This window comes from Cupressus sempervirens, chromosome 8, assembly GCF_028749045.1.
Source record: "Cupressus sempervirens isolate cs-2001-9-10 chromosome 8, ASM2874904v1, whole genome shotgun sequence".
NCBI classification, from domain to species: Eukaryota; Viridiplantae; Streptophyta; class Pinopsida; order Cupressales; family Cupressaceae; genus Cupressus; species Cupressus sempervirens.
The window spans coordinates 588,651,694-588,678,078 of record NC_143125.1 but is presented as its reverse complement, the minus strand read 5'-3'; the positions used below and the strand labels follow the sequence as shown (position 1 = coordinate 588,678,078).

The window sequence follows — 26,385 nt, the reverse complement described above, 5'->3', positions numbered from 1 at the left end:
TCCACCTAAGGTTTTACTACGAGTAACCTCACTCGAAATAACACCAATCACATCATCAAATTTTAGGGTATTAGATCTAGAAACAGAATTATTCACATCCATTACCAAGCCATTTCATCTTTTAGGCAAAGAACACAAAATCAAGAGAGCCCTAATTTCTTCATCAAAATTAATATTTACAGAAGATAGTTGACTGGTAACTATATTAAACTCATTTAAATGATCTAGAATAAATCCACCTTCTACCATCTTCATATTAAATAAACACTTCATGAGAAATACCTTGTTTGAAGTGGATGACTTTTCATACAACCTCACTAGGGTTTGCATCAACTTCTCATTCATCTTTTTTTTTGTAATATTAAATGCCACTAATTGAGCCAAGCATAAACAAATACTTCCAAGTGCCTTTCTATCCAAAATATTTCATTCCTCGTCTATCATAGCTGTCAATTTCTTGGATTTTATTTTCAATGGCCACCATAAATTCTTCTTATAAAGATAGTCCTCCATTTGCTTCTTTCATAACTGAAAGTTCTACCCATTAAACTTCTCAACCTACAAGCTATCCTCGTTTGTCATTGCTCCCACTCAACCACAAGACACTCACTCAATTGTGAGGCCTTCCTACAGAGAATAACTAAAAATAATAAAAACGAGAACACCTCGCTCTGATACCTCTTGTTAGGCTTAAACACAGACAGAAATAACAATTACATGCAATTATAACCAATATCATAAAATAATAAATCACACAGAAGACAAGACACAAAGATTTAACATGGTTCACCCAATCCTTGGGCTACATCCACTAATAGCAAGTCCAATATTATTATTATCTAGTGATTAATATCTACAATCCCTTATAGCTCAATATTGTTGCAAGAAGCTACAATCTCATCATACATTATGAAATCCCTAACACTAAGCCATTTTATACAAGCTTTTTGTGGCTTACAAAAGTAGGGATAGAATAAGTCGACCAATAAAAAATAGCAGTCGATGCCTCTTATAATCATAAAGCGCCTTGACCCTATCTTAGGGATGCTGGCCAAAACCCCCCTAATAATTTCTAAAGGGAAACTACACCAAATAAAGTGGGAAAAAATTAACCTCTGAGTCAGATTAGGCTCCACATCACAACAAGGTTAGTGGCAAACTCATCTCAGTGGAAAACTCAGTGGAAAAATCTTGTCTCTTTTTACAAAGCTTTCTAGACAAGGGGTACCCTTCTCTATTCTTTTTTGGATGGATTTTGGCTTTTTGGTCATTAACATTTTACTGATCCATGAAGGGTCTTAGTAATAACAAAGTATTCCAAAGAAATTGTGACCACAAGACAACAGTTAGATGATGACCATTATGGGAGAGTATTGAAATATTATATTATTTAATTAATGGTCATCTTAATCAATCTTTAGTTTATTAGTTAGTTTTTATTTTTGTCTTTAGTTCATGATTATTTCTTTTAGAAACATCTTTGCAAATCTATATAAGGAGCTTTCATCTCCTTGTTTAATACTACAACAACAACAACAATGATTAACCATAATAGATGTACCTATGTTTTTAATGATTATCTTTTAATGGTGCATTGTTGTACTTTAACCAAAAGATCTTAAGTAACAATTGACATATTTTGAGTGTTTATCGACAATTGGAAAAGTTTTATTAGTTGTGCAGGAATAACCGATTCACCCCTTCTTAGTTAGTTGACCTGTCTGACACAATGGTGCATTGATTTTAGCATTTGGTGCACTTCAAGTTATCAATCCTAGCTTTAGATATGGTTCAATAAATTATGTTAAGCATTTATTTTTATTATAGAAGACAAGTTATTTTCAACATGGACCTCAATGTGACAATGCTTTGGGGAGCCATGGTTAGTAGTGAAAACCAATATTTTCTCCTCAAACTACTTAGACAGTGTGATATTATGTCTTATTATATGGTTGCAAGATTTTATTTATAACAAAGGCAATGAAAATTATCACCAATATGCAGGGTATTTTATCCTTCAAGATGAATTTGTTAACTTTTTTTTAGCGCTTTTGCCCCTAATGATGCTTATGAATGATAATCTTCAAAAATAAATTGTAGATGACCTCAGTTGCACTATTTGAGTTGTAGGAGACAAATTTGACATGGATTTTGTTGGTGAACAAAATTGTTGGTTGACTTCCTACAAGCTTGCCTACTCGATGCTAGAAAATTCAACACAATTTTAGCCAACGAAGAAGGTTGAATCTTAACTTTGTTCAATCTTCACACTTCAGGCTCTGCAAGACCTAGGTGGTTGTATCTATAGTGCAATAGTGAATGGTAATGAAAGTAGACTTAATGATACTCTTGAGCTGGCAAAAACGTTCTCAAGGAGAAATTAGAATGTTTGAATGATTTAGTAAGGGATGAAAGTATTCAAGGATAATCTGTGCAATACTAATGGATTGAACCTCACTAACCTACAACTATACATATACACTTACAAGAAACATACAATGGCCAATCGTTAGTCCTTTTGGGCAAATAGAGTCAACTCCCATGTAATCTTATTATTTGAACCCTTAGAGACAGTGTGCACCTTATCAACTACTGGATAAAAGGAAAGATAAATGCAATCTAAATCCTAGATGAATTTCACCCCAACTTAAGGAGACAATGTAGACAAACTCATGTAATTATTCACACTCATCTATATAGAAATATTAATCCAAGATAGATAACGAAGAACATGAGACATTTAATACACCATGAGCCAAAAGAGATTTAAAGGAATTATCATTGTTTCCAATTCTTTATAAGGAAATATAGTAGAGGAGTTTGGATTCAAGAGTCATTTAGTAAACATAGAGAAAAGATACTCAACTCATACTGAACACTCGTATCTACTATTATGTTTTTTGTTATCAATATCTGTCATATTCCTTTGAGTTCATATTATAAATATAGGTCTTAGTACCTTTTCAAAAAGGTGCAACAAGCTTCAGACCTTTACATAACTATAACTAATTAACTAATTATGAAAAATAACAACATAAAGCATAAAACAAACATTAGACTTCGTCGGTTTCTTCCTCAACAGCAACATTTTTTATTTCCTCAAGTGCCTTCATGTAGACTTCTTTCCATTTAGCTATATGGGCATGAGTCGAGCATGTGAAGGTAGAAACGGTAGGAGAAAAGGTCTGCAAATCACTCCATCTCTTGCCTCACGCTATTTTAACCTCGTTGGTGAACTTGAAAAATTTATTCTCCAGGGCAAACAATTTGCTAAGCAATCTGTGGAAGCTATCAATCTAAAAAGTCTTGTCACTTTTATGCTATACTATTATCATATGTGGAAACATCTTGAATTCTTGCTTCTAATCTTCTAGTGACTTAAACTTCCCATATTCACCAACAATTGAAGGGATACATGAGTGTTCCATAGTTTTTATTGCCTTTTGTTTATCTCCAAGTTTCTACTTTTCTTGATTCATATAAGCTAAATTCTTGGAAACTGCATCAAGGAGATCAATAGTATGGTTGATTTGGGCAGGTGCATCAAGATCCCTTTTTGTAACTTCATATAATCTATTCAATTCAAACTTCAAAAGATTCCACTTCCTTTCAATTTCAATCAACTTTTCAATTCCTTTAACAAAGAAATCTAACATATTTGAAACATTATTATAACCTTCAAAAACCTCATTGCATTTGTCTAAAACAACTTTCACCGTATAAGATAGGACTTCTTCCAATATGTTAAAAGCACAATCATGGTGATCAACCTCCTAGGCTAATTCTGCACTTGGAACTTCCTATTCAATGATAACAAGGGACTTTTGAATAACCATAGCACTGGAAGTTTCACTGGAACCCTTTTCACTCAACTCTTGTTCCAATCTTCGATTCTTCACATGCATCTTATTGATAATAGAATTCATGTCCATTTCTCTTTGTTGTAATTCTTTGATCATTTCTTTCATATGCTTGACATGTGCTTGGTTAAACATAGACTCATGAGTGAGTCTTACAATAGTAAGTTTTGGATTTGTGTTTTCCACAGTTTGAATCAGGGTCATCTATTCTTCACCTTTTGAAATATCAATCAGTTTTGGCTTATTTCCTTTGAAGGTTACCCAACTGGCCAATGTTTATATTTTTGGGTCATATCATGTGCCCTCTACCTTATCAAGTGATCCAAACTCTGATACAAAGGTGAAAACTTCCTTCTTTCTTACCTGATCAAGTAGAAACAATTCTTTGAGAGTCAAGCCTAGAAGAATCAAGATGTTACTTTTCTTCACAATTTCTCTGGCTTCTCCCTCTATGCATGTGATATTACCCAAATCTAGTTCACTCATCATTTGTTGTATTAATGTAGCATGTTGAGACGCATCAACTCCTTCAAGTTTTTTAGCCTTCTCCTCAAAATATTTCATCTTGTATTTAATCTAGAAATATTTAAACTCATGATTGGACAAAGTTTTCTTGTTCAACAAAGTGCATAGAAATAGCTTCTCTCTCATCTTCATTGTCAATTGGAACATCACTCTCCATTGTTTTGGCATAATACCCATGTCTTTCCTCTGAGTATCTGAGAGAAGGTTTTGAAAGTCCAGGTCCTTTGCCATTCTTCATGCTTTCAAGGACCTGAGCCATCTCCTTCGAGGCTTCATCATCAAAGTCATCATATGAAACAAGAGATATGTTGAATTCTACCTGTTGTTGTGATTGGGATGTGGAGGCATTAGGGCTATGCTCTACTTTCCTCTTTTTACTTGAGGGGGAGACGGTATGTTTTCAACACTCTTTGCTTTCTCATGCTCAGCATACTCTTGATATAATTCATCATAATTTTGAATACATTTTTCAATCCTTATCACTTCTAATTCTATATTTGAATAGAACCAAGGCATGCCTTTGCTTAATCTTATTTCTACAATTTTGGACAAAACATGCCACTTTTTAAGTCTTTGATAAACTCGAGCGAAATCATCACAATTCTTGATAACATTATCTTCTAGGTTCAATTGATGAACATATCTGGCTTTAATACTCTTAATATGCCCCTTGGGGTCATATTCTCTACTCCTCTCATTGGTCAACCAGTAGTCATTTTTGATATACTCTTGTACTTCTAAAATCATGTTGTATCCAATGACAAAACCATCAAATCTGATAAAATGGGGGAGCATGTTGCCCTTCCGAGGTGGGTTATCTCTCTTTCTACCCACATCATATGCCAAAGAAACTCCATAAACCCTAATCTCTCTGGGACGAACAGTGGCAACTTGTGAGGAGGCTATCTACATCCATATATTCTCAGTAGTGTATATTTGGGTTTGCAAATCCAATCTCCCAAGTTGAATAATAAAACCTTTATTAGATTGACATTCTTTGGGCATCAACATATTCTTTATTGCTTGAGGGATTCTTGTTATGGGTTCACCTATCACCCTGATAATCCATTGTACAAATATATCTCTAAAGATTGTAAGATCGTCATCTTTGGCATGTACATCCTAGAAAGGGCGCCATAGAAGAATGGGTGTGGGGTTTCCATCATTATCTATAGTTGCTAGCTTCATAGAATCCCTGAATTGGTCAACATTCTAATACAATATCAAATGACACAATAAAGAATAATTCTTTAAGGACCTTGAAGTCTTCCATTTAATCAATTGGTTATCCAAAGTCTTCTCAATCTCATTGGCGAAGTCAAATTCCAAATGTGTGTGGATTATGGATCTTCATGCACAAATACATATAATCTAGAGGGATCTTTTCCTTCTCATCCTCTCCAAAAAGTTAAAGCCATGCATAAAAGGTATTTTTGAAAAAGTCCATGAAGGAATCTAAGGGATGGGGTCCCATATTATCCACATACATTAGTTTCTTATTGTGACCTTTACTCAAAAAATGTTCAGTCTTCTGATACTCATTCCTTGAATTTCCCAAACTTCATAGTGTTTTGATACTCATTCTTAAATGTTCCGTGTCTATCTTAGTGAGGGTCACAGTGCTTAATCTGAAACATTGCTCAACACATGATTTAGTGATAACTAGTAGAGGCATTCCATCTAGTTTTATTACAGTTCTAGTGGAGGGCTCATAGTGTTTAGCTAACACATTTATCAATTCAACATCTACAAAGACATTGGGAACCATCACCTTTCCTAGGTCAAGCCTCCATGGGTTATTTATGGGTTCCTTTTCTGTACTATTAGCAAAGAAATACCAATACAAAGAATGACCATGTACATGCAGTTTGGCATCACCACACTGCTTGAACTCATCTTGAAAGATAGACATTTGACCACCAGAGAAAGACCCAAGAAAAACTTCTAACATCATTTTCTAAATTAACTTCTCTACCAGTTCCTCTTTATGTTCTTTGCTACTAATATCCTTTTCACAGGTAGTTTGACGAATTTAAAGCTTATAGGAAAGAACTCTTTAAAACTTACTGATTTGGATGCCTGACCTTTGCAAAAGTGAATTCCAACACCGCTACTTTCTTCTTCACTCCACCCTTTTCATTTCATGTGAAATAACTCATTCTCGGTGACTTATTAGGCTCAAAAACATTCATTATTTAATGCTTATAAATTTTTGTGCATTTCTAAATTCATGCCTTGCTCCATGTCACATCGTTCAGTACTCAGGTGAAGCAATTAATATTTCAATCTCATGATATCTTTTGTTATTAATTCCGCTTTTACGGACTCACGTCTTCTATTCTTTCTCAAAATCGCAAAAATTCAAGATTTTGGGCTCATGTTTTGCTTATCTCCAAAATCACGAAATCGAGTTGCCCTTCCTTCCATTGCTCTAAAATCGCGAAATCCGAAAGTGGGTTCTAACTGATCATTGATTTCACGAAATCAGACACTGTTACTTTCTTAGTTCCCATTTTACTAAAATTAGTGCAAATTTGATTTTTCTTTAAGGAAATTGAAGGAAATTTTAACATGTTCCATCAAATTTAAAAAGAGCTAATTACAAGAATTGAAAATCCACTTATATAACTTAATGGATTTGATTTATGACCATTATAATTCCTAATCATTTGGGCATCCAAAACCCACTTCTATTTGAAATGGTCAAACTATACATAGGATGCCCACAAGAAGCTCATCCACTTTGTAGAGATCTATATCATCACAATTTTCCTCTTCAATTAACTCAAGTTAAATGTGTCTTGTAATCTAAACCTACATTTCTTTACCTCCTTTCAATCCTCATTAAGGTCTCATGGGTGGGTGAAGATGAATTCATGTGGCCCTTTCAATCCTCATTAAGATCTTGTGGGTGGGTGAAGATGAATTTATGTGGTCCCAAATCCAAAGTGTCTTTGTACTTGCCAAGCTTTGTGGCCTTCTAATCTTAAACCTTTTAATGGGAGTATCTACATTGGTTGGTGAGAACATATGCTTATAATGCATTCAATTCCTCGTTCTATAGAAAGAGGATGCTTGCCAAACTTTATGGCCCTCTAATCTTAAACCTATTAATGGGAGTATCTACATTGGTTGGTGGGAACATATGCTTATAGTGTATTCAATTCCTTGTTCTATGGAAAGAGGATGGTTGAAGATGGAAGAAACTGCAAGTTAATGTAGAAATACTCTTACTTTGACTTGACTATAGTCTCTTCAAAGAAGCATTGTGATCACATAAATTATCCAAAAAAATTAGACTTGCGAGAAAAATGACCTCCTCCATGGCTAATAAGGCTTTGTTTCTCACTTTTCATGATGATTGCCTATAAGCTCACCTAGAAGCAAAGGTACTCTAGGGCCATATGGATTAGGCTTTGATTAAGGTAAAAGGTAATAAAATGAATTATAGAGCAAGGTTTTAGTTTATATTGTTGATATTCTTGCAATGCAAATCAAGTTCCTTGCTAAGGATAAAATTAGACGAGCACAATAGTTCTCTCAAATAATTTGATACTAGACAATTTGGTTTTCGCTTAGGAAACATCCAAATAGACCAAACAATCAAGGAATCAATTTACTTTTTGAAAAAGTTAATGGCATAGTTAAATGGTTCTTTATTCTTGCAAAGATTTGCTGCTATGGTTTTGCCAAAAGTTCATCTCTCACATGAATACTCTAATGCCTCGATAAATCTTACTAATCCCTTTTTCCTACACAAACCCACAAGACAAGTTGCTCACCAACCCCATTCCTATAACTTCTTCTTGCTGATGTTTTTCGCAACCTAGTTGAGAAAATCAAGTAAATAGGACATATTATAGTCATAGATAATTTTATATTTTCAACAAGTGCATCTCTAAAAGTTCACACTGTTGATGACATGATGTTTAAAATGTGAATATAAGCACGTGATATCTAAGTAGATAGATAGATAGATAAAATTTTACCTCTATTTGGTGGAATCGGTAGTCCAGCTCAATAGTCTACCTTTGACTTTGGCTCCCAGCACGCAAGCAAAAAAGCTACTCAAGAAAGGAATCCAAACAATTACGATCTCTCACATTTTACAAACCTGATGAAAATGGTGGTTACTCACTTGAGATCCCATTAATTATCCCTCCAACTCTCCACATCAAAGATCAATATCAATAAATTATTAGCAATATCATTAATGTCCTTTGCTTATCATTAATGTCCTTTGCTTCTTGATTTTTCTGCGCATGATTTATTTGAATCAAAATTTAGGATCACACTCCATGATCCAAAACAATGATGCAAATAAATCATAAATCCTACACAACAGAATCCAGGTCTCTCTCAATATCATCAGTCTTGTAAATGATGATCTGACAATCTGTTCATCAAGTCGCGCATACCATTGCATACCATTACCTTGCAATGCATCTTTGCAAAGGATTGGTGATAACTAAATGATAACCTCTTAAATGCTTCTTCTCTTTAAACAATCCATGAATCATCGATGCATCTTGCTCAGCTTATTTTTAGAACCTTGATTTAATAGGAAATGAACTGCAAATTGAATGATGCCAAATGGACCAGCCCAAGTCTGGCTACATAAAAATCCAAAACTGATTCAACATCGCACTTCAAAGCCTGGAAACTGGTGCAATATGAACACTAGGCGAGTGAAGGAATAGGTTTTATCAATTAGGCAAGCACAATGTGAAGAAACTACAACAAAATGTACCAGAGCCCATTAAAAACTTCATACAGTAGTTACAGAAAAATAAGATGAAGGATATGCGATCAATAATCCAATCACTAGAAGTGAATTCCTTTCTCGCCACATAATAGTACTAGACCAACGCAAAATATGAGTACATTACCTTCCATGTATTTTCCCATATATACACATAACTATTTGCTTAAGTATTTACATAAAGGGCCACATTCAACCCAAAAATTAGAAAACATATCCTGATAGTTATGCTGGGGTTATGCATCCTGCTACGTATTTACATTCACGATTCACTATACGAAGAGAAAGGGCTATTCTGTTCTGCATTGTCCACGGTCGATTAAAAAGTCTTTGGGGCAATCAAAATGGAAGAGGGGTGCTCTTTGGTTGTTTCTCCAAAAAACAGATTCGGCTGTCCATTTTTTATCATGAAAGCTAAGGCTTTCTTACAGAGGTTCCTGCCAAGTGGTTCAAGCAAGTCTTTAGCTTGATGCCTCATTAAATTATTCACTTTCATTACTGTATCAGGTAAGCCATCTGAAACAGAAGCTGTAATTCTATTATCTTTACTTTCATCAAATTTGTTTACTGGTGACCACAACCTTTGTTCAGTTGAGGAAGGAAGCTCTGTAAGCTCATTGCAAGAAGATTCCCCTGGATTGGATGGACTTGAATTACTTTGCGACTTTTCATCCACCTTTGCTCGAGGTAAACTGCAATTCTGGAAGGCATCCCGAAGGACTGAATTATCTTCAAAAATTGGAATTGCTCCTGTTAAAGTCTTGAAAGCGAATTCCAAGCAAGGGTCTGGCCAGGAATCTCCAAAAGGCGAGACAACTGGTGAGCCTTCATTTGGTTTGTTCAGGTCAATTTCTGGTGGAGTTTCTTTTACCAGCTTTTTTGAAGGATTGGAGTTCTCAGACACACCTTTTCCCCACTGCTCTTGACCACCTGGAGGTTCAGAGTATCTGAGTAGAGTATCACAAATTGGAATGTGAACAAAAGCGGGGAAACACAGATATGACTCATGCAGCCACTAGTACTCCTACTCCTACCCTCAAAATCTCCAGAGCTATCAATAAAATGAATTTCACAAACCATCATAGCATTAAATTCAGCAATTTAATACACGCGATGCAAAAGGAGAACAAAGACAAAAAAAAAGGATGTTTGAGTTGAAGTACTATTACATGAGGCCATAGTATTGCCATGGTGAATGGGCTTCTCTTCTTTCCTGTTTGATATATGCATCTCTTCATTGTTAAGAGGTACCCATGATTCTTCCGTGCCATTCAGAACCCATACAACCTTTTTTTGCTTTTTATCGGCATCTAATCCACTTGTACTTAAGTTTCGGTTGGTAGTTTCAGTTCCTCCACCTCCTGGTCTAATCTGATAAAACGAAGGGAGAAACGAGTATGAAACTAGATGCACAGGCACCAATAGAAACTAATGTAATTGGGCAAGAACAAGATCTGCAGAGAATTGACTATTTTAAACTTACATTGGTTCTTTCTTCAACAGAAGGTTTACTACTAAGATCATCTTTCTTGCAGTTAGTCTGAAACCCTGTAAACTTCGCACCTTCCAAAAATTCAAACACTTTGGTCTTAGAAGCAAATCTTTTGTTTGTAACGGGGTCATAGTAATACTGCACAGCCCACAAAAACAAACCTGTCAGTAACTTGAGTAATAATGTCTACAGGTAACCATGTTCAGCATTACTTTTCCCAAAGGGCACATTTTAGTCAACAGGTCTATGTTTGGTTCACGAGTGAAAGAACTACAAACACTCATTCAAATTTACCACGAACTAAAAACTATTTTCTATAGACATGTCACTTATAAGATACAAGTTATGCCCCAAAGAAGCTTAGCCGATCTGGAATCAAGGTGCAGCTCCATCTGTTGAAATGCACTGCGATATTAAGTGTCAAAGATAAGCTTAAATATGATCTGAAGTAGTTGAACACTCTATATAAGCTAAAGAAGGGTATTAAGAATGCTACGCGTTTGTTTTTTCATTTAATTGTAATTAGTGTTCTTGGACACTTCTTACTGTCAGTAGACTTAGTTTAGACTTAGTTTCTGCTTACAAGTTATTTTGTAACTTTTTTCAATATCATATAAAACCTCCTATTCTTTGATAAAATATAAAGACTGCCATGAGTTTTCATGGGACAAAACCCAATGAATGCACTAGAACCTAGCCATGTGCAGAGCCTTGTATACAAGTTGGCACATAAATCCTTCTATAAATAGAAATCACTTACACAGCTGCATATGTCCAGAAAAAATCATGTCCCCTGTATAATCATAGCCACTACTAATATCTTTTCTATTTGAAGAAGACAGAATGATCATTGACATTGAAGATTTTCATTTAACACGCTTGCAGGAAGGTCTGCAAGAGAAAGTGGCATCCAATCTATTTGGGAAATGTTTGAAGTATGCTGTTACAATAATGAGTCAAATCAACCAATACTTATAAGCACTACCTAGATTTTAAGTATTGTTTAGTTTAACTATCAGTTTGCTGCTCTACTTAATCTGATTCTATTTTTCAAAGACGGTAAAGTGCATAGAATCAGATCTATGCTACCATTCCTAGGAATCAAAATGAAACAAGAAATGAAGAATAGAGACGTGTATGTTCTAGTATTTGATGATGATATGGTGGTGATACAAAGCTGAAGAAGATCGGAGGGGCAACTAAGAGGCATTCTAGAACTACGTAGAGGTTCTGGAAACTTTGTCGAATAAATGACCTTCCAAGAGTGACCTGTTGGGGCACATTAGTGACTTGATGGGTGCGTTGGGGACCCACCAAGCACATTGTATCCTATTGGGAGCACAGGTGACGTAGTACAAAAGTTGATTATCTATGACTGTAACTGCAACTTTTCTGAGTTGCTAGCTGAAAATAGGGCTACTGAGGTGTTTTTAGAACTAAAATATATGCCCACAATTGTGAAAAGCAAGCTCCCAAAGTCAAAGGGAGACAAAATTAGGTATTGTGCTTAGGAGCTTTTAATCGAGACCTAGTTTACCATGTTTCAGTCCCAAGTATGGTAATAGCTTAGGCATGTGCTTCCTAGAATGAAAATGTCGGTGTGATATGTGCAATTGGTATAGGAAAAGCCAAAGAACCTAAAAGGATTCTTAAGCAGATAGTGGTGTGTGTAGGGCTTTGGAGGGAGGATAAGGTTAATGTAAAGCCTTTTGGTATGCCAAGAAGAGGTTCTTACGTTGACTGTATGCAAATGGAGGCTTTTGATTGAATGAATAAATATAGGAGTATTATGAGAATGTGAGAGAGAACCCAAAGAAAGTGAGAATGCAAGTGTGTACTAGAGCAAGAAAGAACATGAAGAGCAATAGTAAGAGAGTAGTATCTTCCAAGTGAATGTTAGAGGTGATTTTATGGATTGACTTATATGACCTAGTCATTAGGAAAATTAGTATTCAAATAGGACGAGGATGCTAGCATGTGTGTGTTGGTAAGAGAAGTCAACGTTAGAAGTAGAGCAGAAGAGAATTTTAATGACAAAGGGGGCCTAAGTTAAATGATTTCACACATCTATAGGGGGTTTAGGCTAGGAAAGTACTGATAGTTTCATAGGTATCTAATCACATTGAGCATTCTAAAAACCACTGATCATTTCAAAGATTCCTACCTAAAGGAATATTGCGTTACATCTGAAACATCGGCAATGGAATGATTTGCAGGCCAAGTTATGACCAATAAGCCAATCTCCATATCAGGGATTAGAGCTTGGCCTATTCGATGATAATTCTAAATGAATAGGAAAAGAGAAAGAGGTACACGCTTGAATGTAAAATACAGAAAAAATAAAGGTCATAAGCCAAGAATAGGCATACTAGAGCTCTGTACTTCATCATGCAATGGCTAACAAGACAATGTCACACAGCATAGGCATGCATCAAACAGCACAACACAAAGAGAAGACAGAATTGCAAGAGTAACAATCTTACACATGGCATAATTTGGATATATACTACAACTATATACAATGTGAAGGATCAGCTACCAAGACAAACATTGAGCACCCCCCTAAAGCCAAACAACATAAAGATATTAAAAAAAATTATACATTAGACTCAACAGCTTAGTATATAAAACAAGTTTATAATATTAGAGGGTATGTAGACCAATATTTATTACAAGAATTCTTGTAATTCACAATGATATTTCCCTCCAAAAATCAAGATTTTTGAGTTTATAGATTAGCCAAGGAGCTGCTAACATCAATGTTCCACAACCTTTTGGGGACAGCGTCAGGTTAACGCATTTCCGGGGCCTTTCCTAGAGGGCCAGAGAAGGAGGTCCTGAGTGTCTCTGTGTGTGTGTGTGTGTGAATTTGAAAAAATATATAAATATATTATATGCTTTTATGTTTTATATAACTTTGAATGACAAGATTTATGGTGTAATTAGAAAATGTCTTGACTGAGATGAAAAATAAGCTTACAACTCCAACACTTAGATGCATGCATGAAACATGGATTGATAGATTTAATTTAATATCAGCTTAGAACCATCAGTTAATGTCGATCCCACTTAGAATTGCTTTTGTTTTTCTTTCTTAAGAAAAACATGAACTTGTGTTGGTTTTTGTATTTTGGCCAATAATACGACATTTCTGAATGATTGCTTACAGAAAAAAATCTCTCGCATAAAATCTTTAAAGTCTAGTAAAGAAGTTCAAAGTGTGACCCATGTTTGAGATTTACAAATTTGGTTCCTCAACCCAAAATATAACATTTAAAGGTTACTAAACTTGTTGCAATGCAGTTTATATGTGCAACTTTCAGTGACACATCATTTCTGTATGTTTTTTGAGTGTTGGAAGCATTCCCCACAGTTTGGGGATAGCTAGCCATTTCTAGGACAGACAAGGGGCATTTCCAACATCCCCTAACTTCCTTGAGGAGGGATAGCCATCCTAAAATGGCAGGGAATATTTCCAGCCATTTCGACCAATGTCTGCTCTTTGGGGATGGGAGGGAACATCCCCTTTAATTCTCATCATTCCGAAAATGCTGAGGAGACAGGTAAGGCTTTTTTTTGGATAGGGGACACATCCCCATGTAACCTTGGGTGACATCTTTTTGAATTCAACACCTTGAAGTCTTATGATGGTAGTTAGGGCCTACTGCATTGCCCACGTCTGTTAGATCAATTAGGTAATCACAATGCAATTATTAAATAATCAATGATTCATTATTTAGGTCCCCTATTATTTTATTCAATTAAGCTAAACTTAAGAGTTTGAGCTAATTACAGGTCATGTTGTCTCAAGTCATAAAATGAGGACACTTGTCATGTTCAAACATAAGTCTCCTAGGACTTCGTGAAGGATTTTATCTTCTTACCTTTATAAGCATTCATGCTGTGAATGAGTGTTATTATAAAACTTTAAACCTTTTGCTACACCTTTATTTACTTATGTATCAACAATATAGTAATGCAAGAATTAAACAATCCACACAGTTGCACAAATAAACACCACATTTTTTATATAACTTTTAATGACAAGATTTATGGTGTAAATAGAAAATGTCTTGACTGAGACTAAAAATAAGCTTGCAACTTCAACACTTGATGCATGCATGAAACAGATTCATAGATATAACTTAATATCAGCTTAAAACCATTAGTTAATGTCAAGCCCACTTGGATTTGTTTCTACTTTTCTGTCTTAAGAAATTCATGAAATTGTGTCGATTCTTTTCATTTTGACCAATAATACAGCATCTTTGAATGATTGCTTAGAGAAAAAAATCTCTAGAGTCAAATGTTTAAAGTCTAGTTAAGAAGTTCAAAGTGTGATCCATAGTTGAGATTCACAAATTTGGGTGCTCAGAATATTTAACCCAAAATAAAACATTAAAGGTTGTTAAACTTGTCACAGTGCAGTTGATATGTGCAACTTTCAGTGACACGTCGTGTCTGTATGTTTTTGAGTGTTGGAAGCATTCCCCACAGTTCGGGGATGGCTAGCCATTTTGGGGACAGACAAGGGACATTTCCAGTGTCTCCTAACTGCCTTGAGGAGGGCTAGCATTCCCAAAATGGCAGGGGAGATTTCCTGCCATTTTGACCAATTTATGCTCATTGGGTATGGGAGAGGACGTCACCTTTGAGTCTTGTCATTCCGAAAATGCTGCAGGGACAGGTAAGGGGGTTTTTTGGATAGGGGACACGTCCCCATGTAACCTTGGGTGACATCTTTTTGAATTGAACACCTTGAGATCTTTTAATGGTAATTGGGCAAGCTGCATTGCCCATGTGTGTTGGATTAATTAGGTTATCAAAATGCAACAATTAATTAGTCAATCATTAATTATTTAGGTTCCCTATTATTTTATTCACTTAAGCAAATTACAAGTCATGTAGTATTTTTCATTTTCTTCTTGGCCGACTGACTTCTCCATGGGAAAATGGTCGTCCGCTTGTGTCTCCATGGGAGAATGGTAGTCCACGGGAAAATGGTCGTCCGCCTGTGTCTCCATAGGAAAATGGTCATCCACTTGTGTCTACATGGGAGAATGGTCGTCCACGGGAAAATGGTCATTCGCCTGTGTCTCCACAAGAAAATGGTTGTCCGCTTGTGTCTCCACAAGAGAATGGTAGTCCAAGGGAAAATGGTCGTCCGCCTGTGTCTCCATGGGCAAATGGTAATCCCGTTGTGCCTCCAAGGGAGAATGGTAGTCCACGGGAAAATGGTCATCAGCTTGTGCCTCCTTGGGAGAATGGTAGTCCGTGGGAAAATCGTTGTTCGCCTATGTCTCCAAGGGAGAATGGTAGTCCATAGGAAAATGGCCATTCACCTATGTTTCCATAGGAAAATTGAAGTCCAGGGGATAATAGTTGTCAGCCTGTGTCTCCACAGGAGAATGTTGTCCATAGGAGAATGGTTGTCCGCAGGGAAGTGTTTCATCCAAGGGAGTATGATGTTGTCTGCGGGAACATGTTTCGTCCAAAGGAGAAAGCTTAGTCCACAGAAAATGGTTCCACAGATGCTTGGGTTCCTTGGCAATTTGTTTCTTCGAATTTGTGTGTTTGCCAAGTGTTTCTATTTGTTGTGCTTGGGCCTCTACATACTACACCTCGAAAGTGATGATTATTTGAATACGCAACGTTACATTTTTAGTTGCCTAGAATAGATAGAATGTATGCACGTTAGGTGATGCTATTCAGAGAAGGATCAATTATTTTGGAAAATGAATACTAGCAATTGGACATTGGTCACATGATGAGTTCTTTTGTCTTAAACTAGTTACTAAAAATCAATGATGATAATGACTCAAATGTAATTGTTTGAAGAACAAATGGGATAAGGGCACTTGTAAGAGAAGTCTTGGGACATTTTTGAAGTGTACATCATCGTTTTTGTATAAGTGATAGGAGAACGTGGATAGTTGTGTGAAGGATAAGTGCAAGTTTTTGTGGACCAAAGACCAGATATTTTTGGGGATTCATTCTAAAGTGATGTTAATTGCTTGGGTGAGTTGAATATAGGGTGTAAACAAGGGATTATACACTTGGTAAGATAGGCATATTTTTAATGTGAAAGGAGGTATACTGCAACGTTGTGAAGAACACATTATTTGTGTGGTGAGGTCTAATACAAGTAGTTCATTTGCTGCACTTGTGAACTCATTTATGCAAGAATGGTTGTGTTGTTGCATCTATATTCTTGTCTACAGTGTTTTATCACTTTATGAGAAAAAAAGATTTAAACTGGTTGTAATACTGTTGCTACATCAATTAGTTGGAGGTTGTGGCCTTTAGAGGTAATTGCCTCAATCTAATCAAGTTGAAGCCTGCTTTTTGTTGAGAAGGTTGGAGCCTTGGATGTACTGGGGTTGGAGCCCACATTTGCAGTGATTAGTGATATTGTAGTTTCTACCCAAAAGGGTTTCCACAAGATAAATCCATGTGTCTTTGTTTCCTTTATGTGCATTCAGTTGCATTTACTTTTAAATTTTTGAAATACCGATTCACCTCCTCCCCCTCTTAGCATTTCTTAAGTTTTTCAATTGGTATCAAAGCCGAGTCTCTCCTTCAAAGCTTAAAAGCCTGAGAGTAGATCTGTCTTGTGTCTCCATGAGTGCTTTAGAAGGTCTTGCCATGAACCGTGCACCCTTATCTGATGAAACCAACTATGCCTTTTAGGATGTACATATGAAAACATTCATTATGTCTTTGGGCTGTGATGTTTATCTTAGTATGATCAATGGCCACACCACACCAACTCACCACCCACTGATCCTAATGACAAAAAGGATTTTGAGAACAATGCTAAGGCCATGAATGCTTTATTATGTGGAGTACCTGAATCTGAATTTGTGAAATTCATGCATTGCACCTCAGCCAAAGAAGTATGGGACAAGTTCTTCAATGTCTATCATGGAGACGTCAAAGTTAGGAATGCCAAGGTTCAAACACATACGGTTGTTTTTGAAAGTCTTCGCATGACAGAAGATGAGAGCATTGCTGTGTATTTTCTTCGAGTCATTGAAGTTGTAAATGCGTTGAAAGGCTTGGGAGAAAACACTGTTGAGAAAACAATGGTTCAAAAGATTCTTCGCTCTCTTACTATGAAATTTAATGCTAAGGTATTTCCAGTCGAAGAAATGTCTGATTTGGATACTCTCACCATTGATAAGTTGCATGGTATTTTAACTACCTATGAGATTAGAACAAATGTTGAAGGCACCTCCAAAAGTGAGATGGCATTGAAAGCCTCTAATAGCAGTAAGGATAAAGAAAAGAAACAAGGTGAAAGTTCAGATGAAGGCTGAAATGATGAAATTGCAAATCTTGTGAGGAAGCTGAAAAATGGTCTTAGCAAGAGCAAAGGAAAGACCTCTTTGAATTGTTTCAGCTGTCGGAAACATGGCCACTTTGCTTCAAAATGTCCTTTTGATAGAGAAGATTACAGCCAAGAGGAAAAGAATACAAAGGCTAGGAGAACAAGAAGGCTTCCTAAGCGACATTGGAAAGGCGATAAATCAAAAAGGGTCTTATATTCAAAAGATGGCTCTTAAAACTTTTCCAGCAATGAGGATGACCCTCAAAATGATGAGATCTTGTTCATGGTTGTTGATAACCTAAACCTATAAGCGCATGCACATTGTGGAGTTCCTAAGTTTGATGGTTCCCACTTCACTATTTGGCGTTTCAGAATGATGATCTATATCAAAGCTCTTGGGTTAGATGTTTGGGAATGTGTTTCAGCTGAATATGTTCCCCCTATCAATCCTCCTAGTTCTGGAAAAAGAGTGCCAGCAAATGCGAAAGCAATGAGTGCTATTTTGAGCTGCCTTTCTTATTCCTTGTGTGACAAATATTTTCTTCTCAATTCAACTCAAGAAGTTTGGGAGCAAATTGCATTATTCTTTTGTCATGGATCTTCAAGAGGATATGGCTCGTATAACTAAGGAAGATGCTCAGCTTGAAGACCAAGAGTTTCTTGAAGATGTAGATATGGATGATGATGGAGTTGACCTAGAGCTTGAACTAGTTATTACCTTGGCTGAAATCATAATGACTCAATAAGAAAAACCAGAATCTTGTTGACCTGCTACAAGAAGAGAGTGAAGAAAAGATGAAGATTGCCATGGCTCTTAATGAAGCTGAAAAGCACTTGAATGATCTAAAAATTCAGAATAAGGAAGGCAAGATAATTCATGAAAATCTTGAGAACCAAATTTAGCTAAAAGAAGACAACATAGCTAAGCTTGAAGCTGAGATTGTCTCATTTAGAAACATTGGTAAATCTACTACCTTATCTGATTTGAAATTCTCAAACATCAATAATAGCATGTCGTTGGATGACATTTTTGCCTCCCAAAGACAAACTCTTGACAAGAAGGGAATTGTTTGGGATAAAGATGAATGCTCATTGTTAAAAGGAAAGTAGAAGCTAGACTCTAATGGTGAACAGCACATTGCCACTTAAAAAAATCAAGCCATTAAGGTGAACAAACCTTTTTCTCTGGGTATTGTTTCTCATGTAATTACTTTGGTCATAAGGCTATGGATTGCAAGGCTGGTCCTAGGAGAAAGTTTTATAGTTTTGAAAGGAATGGTTTAAATTCTTTTAGAAGATTTAATTTAATATGCTACAACTATGATAAGTTTGGTCATACTTCACAGTTCTGCAAAATTAATAGAGAGACCTCACTCTCTAAGGCTGAAACCAAAAGCGTGCCGAGGATTGTTAAGGTATGGAAGAAGATGAATAAAGAGGCTTCCCTCAAGGCTCTACTTGTTGTAACTGCACTTATAGCTAAAAATGAAAAGGATATATGGTATATTGACAGCGGCTGTTCAAGACATATGATGGGTGATTTAAGTGGCATTCCATTAAACCCATGAAGAGTGGAAAAGTAAGATTTGTTGGTAGTTCCTCTGCTAGAGTTGCTGGTATAGGTAATCTCTTGTTGAATAATGGTCAAACTATTGTAGAAAATGTCCTCTATGTTAAAGGGTTGAAACATAATCTATTAAGTGTGAGTGAGCTATGTGATAAAGGATATGATCTTGATTTTGATTCAATCTAATCTATTGAGTGTGAGTGAGCTATGTGATCAAGGATATGATCTTGGTTTTGATTCAAACTCTTGGACTATTAAAAAAGGGAAAAATGTGTAATGTCCCCACTATTAGGGTTAGCTTGGCAAAAGTACCACCTACAAAATAAACATTAGAATTTATACAATAATAAATTTAACTTCACTATTCTACCCTCCATTCTAACCCTAACCTTAAAGACGTCTTCATATCGAGATCGATAACCCTCTTGAGGATTTCTAAGTCCTCGGTTACTTCTCTGTCTTCTATGAAGTGCTCACTTAAAGGTCCTTCCTGGAAAAGACGTTCTCTATGCAAGTCTCTTGACACATATGCATATATTATAACATTGGAAAGGTAAACCAACAACAGTCAACTACTTTAAAAATTTTGGTAGTCCATGTTATATTAGAAGAGATGAAGATAACTTGGAGAAGTTTGATTCTAGAGCTGATGAAGGGATCTTTCTTGGCTACTACTCGAAGAGAGAAGCGTTTAAATGTTACAACAAAAGGTTATGTAAAATTGTTGAAAATGCTAATGTTAAAATTCATGAAGTCAATAACGTTTCTAGTGAGAATGTGGATAGTCATGGTGAAGAAAAAGCTCAGACTAGCACCGATGTACCTTCTTCATCTCAACTCATACAAGCTGGAACAACAAGCAAAGATAGTGAACATGTCAAAGAAACTACTCAATCAGCTAGTGGAAGTGAAAGTTCTTCACACGCTCAAGCTGAAACCTCACATGGGCATTCGAACCATGATACTCAACATGAATTTAATGATTCCTCTTCTTTTAAAACTCCTCCTAATTTTGTTCAAAAGAATCATCCCATAGATCAAGTAACAGCTAAAAGGAGATCAAGAGCTACTAGAAGAGATATAAATTACTTTGAGGGTGAAGATTTCTCAATAATGTCTTTGTATGAGCCTAAATGCTACGAATATGCAGCCAACGATGAGAATTGGATAGCAGCCATGAAGGAAGAGTTAGAGCAGATTCACAAGAGAAACACTTGGGAGCTTGTGCCTAGACCCAAGGACAAGAATGTAATAGGAACAAAATGGGTATTTCATAATAAGGTAAATGAAGAATGTAAAACCATAAGAAATAAGGCATGCTTGGTTTGCAAAAGATATTCACAAGTTGAAGATATTGATTTTGGTGAGACTTTGCACTCGTAGCTAGAATGCAAGCCATTAGAATTTCTCTAGCATTTGCATCTTTCAAAGGTATATTAGTGTTTCAAATGGATGTCAAATCTACTTTCCTAAATGGTGATTTAAATAAAGAAGTTTATGTCAAACAACCGGAAAGTTTTATGTTAAATAATAATCTGCACTATATGCAAGATGAGGAAGGCACTCTGGTTTAAAACAAGCTCCTAGAGCTTGGTATGACAAGCTGGATAATTATCTACAGCAGCAAGGTTTCAAAAAGGGATATGTGGACAGCAACCTATATGTTAAAGAAGGAAGGTAACAGTATGCTTATAGATGTCATTTATGTTGATGATCTGATTTTTGGTAATAATAACCTCAAAATGAACAAGGAGTTTTCTGATTGCATGAAAAGTCAATTTGAAATGTCTATGATGGGGGATTTGTCTTATTTTCTTGGGCTGCAAATTAGGCAAACAACCGATGGCAATTTTATTTTACAAGCAAAATATGTTAGAGGGTTGCTTAAAAGATTTAAAATGGAGGATTGCAACCTGGTCAGCACTCCTATGGAAACAGGATGCAAACTAAGTAAGGATGATGTGTCTCCCTTTGTTGATCAAACATTCTACAGGTCAATGGTAGGTAGTCTGTTGTTTGTTACAGCCACTAGACCTGATATTATGCAGGCTGATGGTTATGTTGCAAGGTTTTAAGCATCACCAAAACAAACTCATGTTAATGTTGTTAAGAGGATTTTTAAATATTTAAAAGGAACTGTTGAATATGGTCTCTGGTCTCCTAAGAGTTCTGATTTCTCTCTTACAGCCTATACAGATGCAGAACAGGGTGAATTGGTGGATGACAAGAAGAGCACAAGTGGTTGTGTTTTCTTTCTAGGCAGCTGTTGGGTTTCATGGCTCAGCAAGAAAAAGTCTTGCACTTTCTTATCTACTACTGAAGCAGAGTCTATTGTAGTAGTTTCATTTTGCACTCAAAGTATTTGGATGTAGAACAACTTGATTGATTACCTCTTAAAATAACCATGTAACTGCATACATTTCATGTGACTGTTTAATTAGTTAAAATCAGTTGAATGAAATGATCATGGGAAATGGATAATTTTGGTTGATTGTTTGATTCTCATGAAGATGACTTGTTAGTTGTTAGTTACAAGATAATTGAGAATGATTATTATTTTCTTTTGAAGTTATAAAAATAAGTTGTCAATGGTATTGGTGGTTAGCCGTTATGATAATTATGAAACACTTTTGGTTATAATTGAGAAATATGTTATTATTGTGGGAATATTTTTTGGATGGAGGAGCAGATGAAGTGGGGAAGCATTCCATAACGGGACTTAAGCAATGGGGCACTAATTAAGTCCATTGTCAAACCATCAAGTATGGGTTCTAACTATCTTGGTGAAGGATTTAACAGCTAGGGCACAGAATACACCTTGGACAATCATGAGCTACCCGGATGGTTCTTAAAACAAGAGAACATTAAATATTTAATAACATAAGAGAAACTATTAGCTTCTTTTTATTTTGAGACCGTGGAGTGGTCGTTAGATGTATATGTATATATATATATATATATATTGACACCATGTAATTTTTGTTAACATCTATAATTTTCACCTACATATATATATATATATGCGTGCGTGCACGATTCGATATATCACAAATAGAATATGATTAGAAATTTAGATGTCAAATCATTATGTAAGCTTGTAAAGTGAATCTATGATTAATCAATGAATCATAAAACAAGTAGATATAATTAAAGTTTTACTTTCAAATTTAACCTTAAAGAAAACAAAGAAAAAAGAATCAATCATCTGACTGCAGCAAATGGAATGTTGCAAAAGTACCAAAATTCGCAAATCTCTTTTCTGGCAACATCATGAATCTCCTTGTTCAAACCCATGCCCTCAAGTGTGCGTTGCGAGCCAAAAGTAGTACGGGGCACAAAGTAACTATCTATTCTGTTTTTCCGCACTCTAGGCCATAATAGGTTGGAGTTGGACTCAATTTCAGTATAAGATTGACTAGCACTAGCACCTACATGAGCACTAAAAGCAGGACAAAAAGGAGGCCTGAAAGAACCCACTCCAACACAACCTACGGATGCGGAAGCTGATGCAGATGTAGATACGACTACGGGAGCATGGGAGCCAATAGCCCTTAACCCTTCAAGTTGCATTTTCTTATTCAATTTCTCTTGTTCATATTTTTCTAATGCCACTAAACAAGTGTGTTTTGCCTCAGCAGTTTGTTGAGTGCAAATTGTAATATCATGTCCAGGTATAGCAGCAATGTGGTATTTGAATCTATAAATACCTCCAGAATTTGTTTCTTTACAAAACATACATTTCGATTGAAATTTGTTTCTTCCAGGAAACTCTTCGTTATATTTTCAACATTCATCTTTTTTACCCATTGCGGAAAATGAAAGCAAAGGGCTACTGCAATAAGAAAATTCAAGTAAAATATCAAAATTTGAAACTAATAAACAAAAGTTATAAAACAACAAACCCTAGTTTGCAATTTAGTAAAACTAAAAAACATTCAAAATGTGCAAATGAAAACTAAAAAAGTTTAACAAAAAATGCATAATACACTAACATGCAAAAAAAAATCAGCACTTACCTCTTGCAAATGAGTTGAGGAGTGTTGATATTGACCCTTAATGCTCCCAATGCAATTTATGGCCTCCCCAGATGGACTTCTGATCTCTTTGGTGCTCTTCCTTCTTGCTGGTTGGAAACCTGTGGTTTTTCTTTTCTCTTCTTCTCTCACTTTTCCTCTCTTCTACTCATGCTTAACAATTAGAAGGCCCTTTAGGGTTAAAACAAAGAAGAAAGGCCAAAAAGAAAACAAAAAAAACATGTGTTTTAAAAAAAAATTAAGTCAACTTTATGCATGTCGCACGGCCGATTCAGGAGATTTTTTCCATGAATCGCATGAATCGGCAATTCAGGCGATTCATGGCAAAAAATTGCCTAAACCGATTTATGACTCCTAAAAAATCGCACAACCTGAATCGAAATGCCAAACCAACGGTTCAGGTGATTTCAAGGCGATTATGGGAACTATGATATATATGTGTCTATACATACAATTATAGGTAAAATCAAATAGTGTGATGCCAGTAAATATATATTTTGTTATTTAACCTTGAGAAATATAATCTTTAAGTCTTTATTTTGGCTCTATGTCGATGAGCATATGCCACTTTTATATCGGCCTTATTCTTTTTGAATTGTAAAATGATTTGAGGAGTTTCTTGTAACCGATGATTGGCCTTGCTTGAGACTTCTTCCTTGTAACCGATGGAGTGTGCAAGAGGTATTATTGCACTCCCCGCTGCAAGGAAAAGCTCTCGGTGAATCCATTTTCTTCGCATATGATTGCTTTGAGCAAGAGTTCTTCCATTAATTTAAAACTCCTTTTCGAGACTCAATATTATTCCAATTTTATATAACGATGCCACAACTACAACATCAGTCACACCATTGTCCTTAGTATAAGAGGCTAATTCACGTGTTGAAGTTGTGTTGTCAGACCACGAAAAGTGATCTTAACCATCATTTACAAGTCATGAAATCATTACGCAAATCTTCTTTCATATTTATATATGCTATGTCTTTTTTGAAGCATTTTTTTATGATTTCCACTATGGAATGTATAAATGCTATGGTAATATGTATCCACAATCATGGATACGCATACTAGCCGTAACCAAGGCTCAAGAGTAAATTGAATCCTGAAAAAACATCAGAACTATTTCCATCGTATTATAGTTCTTTTATTCATCCATATCGGGTGCTAGTACAGACTCGCACAATCAGGTCCGAAATGACTCCATTGTAATTGTTGAGCAAATACTTGTAAAATGCATAATCATGTACATTGTACATAGAGATGGTTCCTTTATATTTTGCAAGGCATATATCTGCCTTATACAGTGGTATTAACCATATGCCAGTTGAGATAAGAATCAGATTGGCGTAAATAAATTCTGATTGATAAACTAAGTACATAGATACTAGAAGATCTCAAATAAATTCTGATTGATAAACTAAGTACATAGATACTAGAAGATCTCCCACGATGCACTGAAGACAAGAAGACAAAAGCATAAATGGGTGAAGAGGAGAGGTATCCCTACAAGAACAAAACTGGATATCAGTAACGGAAGTATATGAACATTTAAAACTTCTTAGACAAAGTCAGCTCATGGTTGTCCAAAGTATATTCAATTGTCAAGTCGAGCGGTGGTGATCAGGCTATTCATTTGCTCATCTAAATTCTTGGCCATAGATTAGAGGCATGCTTGCCACAATTGATCACTAGAGATCAGAGTGTTAGCTGACAGGTTGGGAGGTTGATGGAGGGATTCCTTAGCCTTGTCTGCTACTTGGCCGACACTCTAACACCGGAATGCTTGAGTGGCAAGACTATGGTGCCCCGAGCCTAACCCCAGGGTAGGGAGGGTCTTTCTCGTATGAGATTGTGTGGCGATAAGTTAAGGTCCGGAATTGGGAGGTTAAGCCTATGCAAATGCTTCTCCTCTTCACCAAATGTCGAGGCTTGCACAACACATTATCAAATACTGACACTTGTGTATGTTTTCTTATCTTACTTCCATGGTATCCCTTGAAGTGTAATTAGTTATGATCGTTGTAGTATCCAATGATTATGCTAGAAGTAATTATGGAAGTTATATTAGTTTCTTTTCATGTAACTAGAAAAGGATTGTTTCTTAACTGCTATTTATTTTCCTTGTACATTGAAATCAGTTGTAACGAATATAATTGTCCTATGTCATTTAGTTATTAAACATAGATGTATCTATAGAATTACTTTCTTTTTCTAGTTTATGAAAAATGGTATGTTACGTATGGTATCAGAGCAATGAGTTCGACTCTTAACCTTGGGCTTGTCACTTAACCAAATTAGGAAACTGAAAAATACAAATTTAAATTTAGCAGGATGTATATCCAGAAGACTCCTCGCAAGAAAGCCCGGCATTCCATATTCTTTAATCTGATAAAGAACATGTCAAAGCATGATTATTCCTATTGTTCCATACCCCAAGATGATGAAACCCTAGCACAGGCCATGCAATGAATGAAGAAGGAAAGGGTAAGATGGGCTCCTGCCAGGAAGGCAATACTAAGGGACAAACTTATCAAGGCATGGAATGCCCGACAAACTGATCCCCTCATGATCTTTAGTAAAACTTGGATAGTGTAGGATAAGCACAAGATTGAAATTGGAGAAAATACCTGGGAATAAGGTATCTGAAAATTCAATTTGTATTCCCTTTTGTAGTATCCTCAGAAGAGGAGATTTTTTTAAATAAAATTTGTTACAAATGTAACTAGCAATTTTGATGAATCCAATAAAATGAGCAATTAGTAAATATCTTTATTGTCCTTGTACCTTTCTTTGAAAAAGCATATATATGTCCAAGTAC

At 35.8% G+C, this 26,385-nt stretch overlaps 1 protein-coding gene across 1 annotated transcript in view; it reads right to left on the bottom strand.

Moving 5' to 3' along the window:
- Positions 1-9,262: 9,262 nt before the first annotated feature.
- The window catches only part of LOC149543807 (uncharacterized), a 66,171-nt gene continuing 49,048 nt past the window's right edge, over positions 9,263-26,385 (bottom strand). The window contains exons 2-4 of the mRNA XM_089798491.1: positions 10,631-10,777; positions 10,317-10,518; positions 9,263-10,077 (exon numbers count right to left, since the gene is read on the bottom strand). Coding sequence (XP_089654617.1) covers positions 9,467-10,077; positions 10,317-10,518; positions 10,631-10,777 — 960 coding nt within the window. The 3' untranslated portion in view covers positions 9,263-9,466. The remainder of the gene's footprint in view (positions 10,078-10,316; positions 10,519-10,630; positions 10,778-26,385) is intronic.